Source organism: Monoraphidium neglectum (assembly GCF_000611645.1).
Source record: "Monoraphidium neglectum strain SAG 48.87 unplaced genomic scaffold scaffold01921, whole genome shotgun sequence".
NCBI classification, from domain to species: Eukaryota; Viridiplantae; Chlorophyta; class Chlorophyceae; order Sphaeropleales; family Selenastraceae; genus Monoraphidium; species Monoraphidium neglectum.
This window is the reverse complement of record NW_014011707.1, coordinates 2,925-11,669: the sequence shown is the minus strand read 5'-3', so window position 1 is coordinate 11,669 and position 8,745 is coordinate 2,925. Positions and strand designations below refer to the sequence as shown.

Below are 8,745 nucleotides of genomic sequence, written 5' to 3'. Positions count from 1 at the left end.
GGTGTAGAGGAGGGTCACGGGGGGAGGTTGAGAGGGGGAAAGGGGCTTGAAGGGGGCGGGGCTCAAGAGACAATGGGTGGTGTTCTGAAGGGCAGGGTCCTGGTTGGCCGCAGGATTGTTTATGTCGCACGTGTTCAGGAATGGCCGAAGGTGTGCCAGAACAGCGGCAGCACGCCAACGTGCCCCGCTGCCGCCCACACCCCGTCCTCCACCCCCTGGCAACGCGCTGCGTGCCTTCACGTGTCGCCCCACCTTGAGCGTGCCCCCCGGCTTCTTGATGAGGTGGATGGCGTCCAGGTTGCCGCTGCCCTTGAGCCGCAGGATGGCCTCCACCGCCAGCTCTGAGAAGTGCTCCTTGTCCCCCGTCAGGATCTTGCTGCTGAGGGTGGTGCGCGCGATGTTCAAGAGGTCCCGGCGGAACGCGGCTGGGGGGCGGTCGGGGAGGGGGTGGGGTAGTGGAGGGGGCTTTATCAGAAGGGGGAGGTGAGGGAGATGAGGGGTGGGAGAGGACGGGTGAGGTGAAGGCATGGTGGGGTGGAGGGTCTGCACTCAAGGAGGGAAGGGGCGCGCAGTGGGGGTGGGGGTGCGCGGCCTCGGGGCGGCGGCCGGCAGCCTTCCAGCGCGTTCGCCGCCGCGGGAGGCTGCGGCGCGTGCTTTGTCGGGCGTGGTCCACCCCTCCCCGCGGCGCCCACCTGGGTCCTGCACGTTGCTGAAGGCCCCGGATTTCAGGGAGGCCTTGGCCACCTCACACGCCTCCCTGGAGGGGAACGGCGGGCGCGTGGGATGCAGGAGGGCGGGGACGTGACGTGGGCGATGCAAGTGGCTTGCTCTCGTCACGACAAGGGTAAGGGACCACAGGGACCACCACGTACGGCCAACAGCGGCTGCGACAAACAGGCGGTCATGAAGAGCCACCGCGTTGAGACCTTGTGCTTCAGGCGCCAGGCTGACAGACCGCGCGGCTGCAAGCCCGCATCCCCACCGTCACCAGCGCGCCGGGCTTTCTCTGCGCCCCCGGCCCCGGAGCTGGTGCCGGCGCGGCCCACCTGTACCCCGCGATGATGGTCATGGGGTGGATCTTCTGCGCCACCAGCTGCTCCGCCTCGCGCAGCAGCTCCCCCGCCAGCACCACCACACTCGTGGTGCCGTCACCCACCTGGCGGGGCGCGGGGCGGGAGGGGCTCTGAGGGCTGGCACAAGCAGCGAGGATGCTGCGTGGCCGCGGGCACGCCAGATGGCGGCAACCGTTCCCGCCACGACCGAGCAACCGTTCACAAGATGCGCCCCGCGCCGCCAACGAGGCGCTGCGGGAGTGCATAGCCGTTCCTGTTCAGCTGGCCGCCCGTGCAGGGCATGCGCGCTTTGCAACCCCTGTTGAGTCGGCCGCGCACACCTCGTCATCCTGCACTCTGCTGATGTCTGCGGACAGCACGAGCGCGGGGGGAAAGCAGAGATGGGGGCCGGGGTTGACCAAGTTGCTTTGCAGTGGTCACCAAATCCTGGGAAATGACACAATGCCTGGTGCAAGCACGTTTGTGTGCAGCGCTCACCTACGAGCACCCTTGCTGCAGGGTTGTCCACGTGGATGGCTTTCAAGATGGTGGCGCCGTCATTGGTCACCGTCACCTCCTGGCCGCGGCCCATGCTCTGGGAGGAAGGAGGCGCAGCCACGGCGGCCGCCGGTCAGCAGGGCGCGAGGGGGCTGGCAGAAACACGAGCCGCCGCCACTCCAGCACTAAGCGAAAGGGGCGCCTGCCGCCGGGCTGCGACGCATCGGCGCGATTTGTTCGGTGCCGTAGCACAATGGAACCCACCTGCAGGATCTTGTCCATGCCTTTGGGCCCCAGCGTGCTCTTCACCAGGTCAGCCACCGCCACGGCGCCGACAAATGCGGCCTGTTTGGGCAAAGGAGGCCGGGGGCCGTCACAGGCTGGCCTCCACCTTGTTGCCCACGGCCGAGCCGCTCGTGTGCTATAACACATCTCAGGCGAGGCTGCTTGCGAAACACCATCGAGCTGTCGAGACTTTGTCAAACCAGCAGGAACTGGTCCGTGGCGGCGCCACTGCTAGCACCACGCCAAGCTCACCATGCGCGCCGTCTCGCCGCGGTCCTCTGTAGCGCCCTGGCCCAGCACGCCCGCTCCACCACCCTGCAGCAGCAGTACCGTTTCACAAATATTTGTCCTCTGGGCGATCGAGAAAAAGAAACGCTGGAGTGATCTTCAATCGGCGGGCTCTCACCTGACCCGCCATGCTCGCTGCTGCTGTTGTAACGCGCTTGGCTTTCAAAGCTCCTCCCTGTTTCGGATGCGCTTGTCTGACGGCGCCCTACTGCCAAGCTGCCGCGCGTCGAAGGTGCCTGAAGCCGATCTGCTGCTGTGCTCGGTGAAGGCAAACAAATTCTTTGGTATTCCGCAAAGAAATACAGCATAAACAAAAGCAAAGAAGCGGTGATGCTTGGCAGGAGGTGCTGGTGGCCACTGGGACAAGATCAACGTGATCAGGCGGGAGGAAGCCAAGTCGAGGGCGCCAGAAAACTTGCGCTGTATGTTTGGTATAGAAGAGATTGCAGCAAATCGGGGAGATTTGCGGGCTGTGCCACCCCCAAGGGATGCGGTGCCCAGCGGCGCAGTCCGCACACCACATTACGGTACCAGGTGTTGCACAGCCCATACTGGCAATGAATCCAATGCTGAGGCTCGTTGGGTTACATGTTTACCTTCCCAGCAACAACAAATGAACATTCACAGCTCGCCAGCTGCCGCAGCAGCAGTCGCCCGCTGGCCCGTCCCAAGCGCGGCCTCGCAGAACGCGTCGATCTCGCGCTTGATGTCCGGGTAGTCCGCCAGGCCCTCCACCAGGCGCCGCGGGATCGCCTTCTCGCCCAGGGCAGCGCCCATAAGGGCGCCCAGCGCCGCGCCCCTGCGAAATTGAGCAGGCGTGGGAGTGGGGCGCGGCCGTGAGCACAGCAGCAAGGTTGGCAAGCGTGCGTGCTTCAGTGTCCTTGATTGGGAGGCACTGCCTACTGAGCGAGCAGTGCGAACAAGGAGGCTGCCACGGGTGCTGCACGTGATTGCGCGGACACAAATTTGGGTGCTGCCGATCCCCCGGCCTTGCCTGTGGCAGTTCTCCCCGCCAGCGTTGGTGTTGGCCAGCACCGCGTCCTCAAAGGAGTCTGTAGGGGAATGGAGGGGTTTATTACGGTTTCCTGAATGCCCTCAGGAGGCACAGACACGGCTGAAGCAAGGCGCCCACTGGGAGGGTAACACTCGCACACCCAGTGGAGCAGCAGCTGCTTGCTGAGACCCTCATACATGCCAGTTGCAGGCTGGGCTGCGGGCGCTTCGCAGTTATTCTTACCCGCGTGCTTGTAGGCCAGGTACAACATGGACGGGTAGGAGTCTGGCATAGTTGGCGGGTTGGGGGGGAGAGCTCAATCAGAATAGGGCCCCAAACATGGGAGCATGTCACGACCTATATCATGGCCAGCAGCCTGATCAGCAGGCGTTGCGGTAAGGGTCGTGTGTGCGTGTGCAGCACACCCCCAGGTTCCAGGCGCCGCGCCTGCCCCGTTCACCCGTGATGTAGCAGGCGCTGCCAAAGATGCCGTGGATGACGCTGGTGTCGTCGTAGCCGCGCGTCGCAATGGAGGGCAGGTCGGCCCGCACCAGCTTGGCCGCGTCCACCGCTGCGCTGCGCAGGTCTTGCGCCTGTGGGGGGGTCGAGAGGCGAAGTGCAGGGCAAGAGGGGCGGGGGCATGGAACAAGGCACGACAGGCGTGTGTTTGTATAAGGGTTTTTTTAATCATGTGCTGTGGTGCGGGTTCATACAAGCACAGACGCACACGCACAGATCGACGCCAAACCAATCAGCAGCCATCCCCTGCCCAAGTCCACACACACACACACACACCTGCACCGACACGCGCGTGCACACATGCACGTACTCACGCGCGTGTGCGCAAGCAACCACCCAACCGCCTCCAGGCCACAGCAGGTCATACGCACAGAGCAAACAGCGTGCGGCCTCCCTCAACGTGATGCCCACCCCCTCACCCCTGTGGCCATGTCGTACAGCAGCTCCGCGTACTCCCCAGCCAGGACGGCCAGCTTGCTGCTCTCGTGGGTCAGCCCCAGGTGCGTCACCGCCGCCTTGCGCGCCGCCTCCCGGCCCGACGCCAGGTTGGCAAACACCACGGGCGGCAGCATGACAAAGCCGCCGATGCTGGCCGTGTTGTGATCCTCCGTGCCCTTTGGGTGTGTGTGTGTAGGGGGGGGGGGGAGGGAGGGACAAGCAGGGGGCAGCAAGGTTATTTCTTGCCAAGGTGTTCAGGCGTCACCCGGTTGAGGTGCAGCTGAGCCAAGTTGGGCGGCAGCCATCAAAATCTACCGCGCCCCAGGGCACGGGCTGCGAGCGCCACTGGCGAGCCCCTTGCTGCCCGGCCCACCTTTGAGCAGTCCTCTGGCGGCACCCCGGCAGCCCAGTTGCGGAAGAAGTCCCGGTGGAAGGACTCTGCACCACAGGCACGCGTCACAGCCACAGAGCCGGCAGAGGTCATGTCGACCCAAGGCGTCAGAGAGTACCTTTCCGCAGCTTGACAGCAAGGCAGTGTCAAGCTTTTTCCCAAGTTGAGGGCGCAACAGTTTGTTGCACGCACTGTGTGCACGAAACCGCAGACAAGCGCGGACACACGGCGAGTCAAGAAAGGATCAAGAGGGGTATGTGGCGTGCGCACCTGCGTACGTGTCGTTGTGCGACCCTGGTGTAGTCATGAACTTGACGTAGGCCTTGAGGAAGCTGGAGGGAGAGTAGCTGCGGGGAAGGGGGGGGGGGCAGGGCGGAGGCGGGCGAACGCAGCATTGTTGACGGTGCAGGGCGGTGCAAAAAAGCTCCCTGGTTGTGCGATAGCAGCGCGCCCAGTCTCAGGCTCCGCAGCTCCCATTGCATGCGCTGTGCCAGGCGCCAAGGGTGCGCACCTGCCGCCGTTGGCGGTGATGTCGCGAGTGACCAGGCGGGTGCAAAGCGCGTTGAGCGTGTTCTCGCCCGCCTTCATGCCCTGTTAGTTGGGTTTGGCGAACGTGCGCGTTTGAATGCGGCCGTGTGCATGACTGTGTTGAGGGGCCAGGGGCCAAGGGCAATGGAAGGGGGCAGGGGCGGGGGGAAATCAGCATGGCGTGGCAGGACGCAACGGATGCACATCCGTCAAGTGTACGTTGGCAGCATGGGCCGTGGCTCTGCCCGCTCGCCTGGTGGTAGTGAACGCCCTGCTTGCCCCAAAACTCGTGCTTGCCTGGGGCGGTGGGCGCAGAGGAGGTCAGGGTGCACACGAGTCGAACTGTGATGTATTGGCAGAGAGCACTCACCATACCAAATCTGACAAGCATACGACTACCAGCAGCAACAATGACAGCGCGTGTGCCTGCTCCATGCAACGATGGAAGGGATGGCAAAGGCCTGCCAGAGCTGAGGGGCTGCCGGCTCACCGTGGTTGATGACTGGGGGGACGGCGACGAGGTGATGCGGCGGCGCGGCACGTGACAGGGCAAGGGCAGGAAGAGCGGTGAACGATACATGTTATAAGGGACGCGAATCGCGATGGTCCATGCCGCCACGCCACGCGTCCGCCTCCGACGCCCCCGCAAACAGTGCCGCCGCGCAGCACCCGAGCAGCTTGCTGCACCATACTGCCCCTTGCCCGAGAGCGCTACGCACCATCGCCGATGATGCGTCCTTTCTGGTCGCCGCGCCCGTGGCCTCCTGTGTTACTCACACTCATGATGCTACCTGCATGGCAAGCGTGAAACAAAGCGTCGACTCAGGGCTAACCGACAAGCGGAGGAGGGGGGGCCTTAGGTGGCCCGTGCATCTCCTAGCACAGCACCGTGGTTTTGAAAGGGCGAACCACGGGCATGAGCTGCAGCTTCCGGTAGCAGCGGGTGACTGGCTGCCATACCTGGGTGGCGCTCTTTGGGGGCCTGGAAAGTCGTGATCCTCCCAAAGTCGCGCCTGTTGCACATGACGGAGCGAAGCAAGGGTGTGTTTGCACCACGCCTCTTGCAGGCAATTACTCTGCAACTCATTTGGTGGCTGAGGTGTGACGCTTGAGCTGCTGCAACAATCCTGAGCTGGGGTCTCGGCTCCCATGCGCCGTGAGTGGGGCGTGCCTGGGGTGGGAGCGAGCACCGGGCACCATCGAGGCGGCCGTGCGTACGCCCCAGCGGCCGCGCACCTCAGCGCGCTGGTGTCATAGTACCAGTGCACCGGCATCGACAGTGCGTCAGCAATGTACACGCCTGCACACAGGGCGGGAGGCGAACACATGGCAGTGATTGCACAAACAGGGCCTGGGTGGGTGCCGGTCTGAATGGGCGATTGTGCCTTTGAGTGCATACGAAGTGCCAATTTGCCGTCCGCGCCGCGACCCCTACAGCGCTTTCAGCCGCCCTTGAAAGCGACATACAGAGAAACTGCCAGAACATGAGTGATTTGCATGAAAGATCTTCGAAATGTGTTCAATCTGGACTGCTTCTGTGCTCCGAGGCGGCCAATGCTGCTGGACATGACTGGCCGACAGCAGGAAGCGCCCCGCCTCTTACAAGCACACGAGCAAGCCAAAGCCCGCACATTGAGCTCGTGTGATGCAATGCATCCTTGCCTAGCCCCCAAAATGCATCCATGGCATCAGACAGTGGGCTAGCATGTGTGGGGATGAGTGTGGTTGACAAGTGGTGGTGCGGTGCCAGAGAGCCGACCAGGGGGTGCCACGGTTGCTGTCCTCACCGAAGAGCGCGCCTCTCACACGGTCGATGACTTCTGGAGACATTGTCCTGTGTGCGGCCGCCACTGACAAAGAGCGCCTGCTCAGAACGCGGGCCTGCAGAGGCCGGGATGCCGAACCGTGCAGTGTGCGCATCATTGCAATATATAAATTTAGTTTACCATCAGATATTTCTACTTACGAATCTTGTTGGTAAATTCTGGTTGCATGCGTCAACCTGACACGCGTGTAGAACGATCTCAAGGCCCACACGGTCAAAATGTTACACTAAGCGAGGCCAATACTGTTTGTAGTTCAAATACACATCGAAAGGCTGGGCTGGCGGGATGCGGTGCTGCCACCAGCCGCGGTCACCGGACGCAGTGCTGCTGCTGCTGCTGTTGGGCGTGGCAGTGTGTCCGCGAGCGGCCTCGACAGCTTGCCCTCGAGGCGCGTGACGTCTGATGAATCAGAATCGGGGTGGGGTTTGCTGTAGAGTGGCCAGCACCAGTGCGTTGACCGTGAAAGTGTTTTGCGGATGTGCTGTGCACGCACGAGCTCCCTCCCTTCACGACAGCATCAACTGCCCCCGCTGGCGCGTCCGCACCCCCGGCTGCTTCTGCAGACCCCCAATATGTATACCTCGAGAATAAAGATTACCTCGATGCAAAGTGAGCCGCAGCCGCTGTCGCCATTGCAGGGGAGCGCGAAGCGGTCACAGCTGCTGCGGCACACTGGGCATGACAAACGAGCCGGCGCTACCACGGCCTCGCCGCCCACTGCTCGCAACCACCCTGATGCCGAGGCGCAGGTGCGGCAGCAACGAGGCCGTCTCGCAGCTGCTGTACTGCACGGCGCAGATGTCGGTGACGGTGGACGGGCCAGAGGTGGCGGGCGGCTGCACGCTGCGCTTCACGCCGACGGCCGTGGAGAGCCGCCTGCGTCCGATAAAGGGCTTTCCCTGCGGCGTGTTTGCGTACACGGGGGTGGGCGCGGATGCGGAGACAGCAGGTGAGGCTGGTAAGCGCGCGTGCCCCTTGTGCGGGTGTCCCAGCGCCCCCAGGCATTGCTCAACGATCGCTGACCAGCACTCATGACAAGGGCGCCCTCAAGGATCGGCAGGCGCGATTTCCAGGCACAATTTTGTTGTTCACGTAGCTAAATACGACCCCACCGCACGCTGAATACGACCCCACCACACGCTTCGTGCTGCATGCTATTGCTTTCCCTCCCCCCAACAGCGCCTCTGGTGCTGCAGGTCAATGCCACGGCACTGTGCGCGTGGCTCGTAGCCACAAACGCCAGCATCCCCGCGGCCAACGCTTTTGGCGCCTTTTGCGACAGCACACTGCAGCCCACGCAGCAGCAGACCCTCACTCTGGGGCGCTGCCTCACAGCCCCCCGCTACAAGCTCGAGGTGTGAGCCCCGCACGCAGAGCACGGCGGCGGCGGCTGTTGCTGCAAGGCACACCCACTGTGTCCGCGTAGCATGCTTGCCCCTCTCACTGCACGACCCTTACGCTGTGCCTTATTCTGCGTTGTGTGTTGGTAAACCCTGCAACTCTGTCGCGGGGACCCCTCCTCCCCCCACTCGCGGCGCCTGCGTGAGAGCCGCCGCAACCGTCCGCGCGGTCCCACCCCCTCCAGGCCGCCCCGGGCTCTGGTGGCGGGCCTGACGCGTCCATGGCGCGCACCATAGGCCTGGCGGTGGGCATGGTGCTGCTGGCGGCCCTGGTTGGCGTCGGCACCGCCTGGTACTTTGTGCGCAAGGCGCGGCGCGGCGGCAGCGGCTTGGGGCCATCCTGGGGCCCCGGTGGCCTTGGGGCTGGCGGCATCGGCGGCGGCGGCAACGGCGGTATAATGGGTGCGATGCGGCATGGCCATGGCAACGGCCTGGGCCACGCGCACGCCCGCAACGGCGCGCCTGGCATCGGGCGCGGCGGGTCCGGTAGCTTCAACGGCGGCTGGGGCGGGCCGCGGCCCGGGCC

General features: G+C 64.0%; 3 protein-coding genes across 3 annotated transcripts in view; 1 reads left to right on the top strand and 2 right to left on the bottom strand.

The window, feature by feature from the left end:
* Positions 1–134: 134 nt before the first annotated feature.
* MNEG_9399 (T-complex protein 1 subunit beta) lies at positions 135–2,253 on the bottom strand (the record flags this gene model as incomplete). Its single annotated transcript, XM_014042131.1, has 9 exons — positions 135–215; positions 253–425; positions 693–757; positions 1,047–1,156; positions 1,394–1,419; positions 1,551–1,647; positions 1,815–1,895; positions 2,088–2,150; positions 2,242–2,253. The coding sequence occupies 9 exons, from the start codon at positions 2,251–2,253 to the stop codon at positions 135–137; spliced, it is 708 nt and encodes a 235-aa protein (XP_013897585.1).
* Positions 2,254–2,744: 491 nt separating this feature from the next.
* On the bottom strand, positions 2,745–6,823 carry MNEG_9398 (hypothetical protein; the record flags this gene model as incomplete). Its single annotated transcript, XM_014042130.1, has 14 exons — positions 2,745–2,922; positions 3,070–3,175; positions 3,361–3,402; positions 3,578–3,710; positions 4,056–4,250; positions 4,448–4,512; positions 4,736–4,812; positions 4,977–5,056; positions 5,262–5,290; positions 5,484–5,495; positions 5,713–5,784; positions 5,954–6,006; positions 6,230–6,293; positions 6,781–6,823. 14 exons carry the CDS (start codon positions 6,821–6,823, stop codon positions 2,745–2,747), a joined length of 1,149 nt encoding a protein of 382 aa, XP_013897584.1.
* Positions 6,824–7,554: 731 nt separating this feature from the next.
* MNEG_9397 (hypothetical protein) overlaps positions 7,555–8,745 on the top strand; it is a gene marked incomplete at both ends in the record, with an annotated part of 4,097 nt that continues 2,906 nt past the window's right edge. Inside the window, 3 exons of the mRNA XM_014042129.1 lie at positions 7,555–7,768; positions 7,999–8,174; positions 8,405–8,700. Coding sequence (XP_013897583.1) covers positions 7,555–7,768; positions 7,999–8,174; positions 8,405–8,700 — 686 coding nt within the window. The remainder of the gene's footprint in view (positions 7,769–7,998; positions 8,175–8,404; positions 8,701–8,745) is intronic.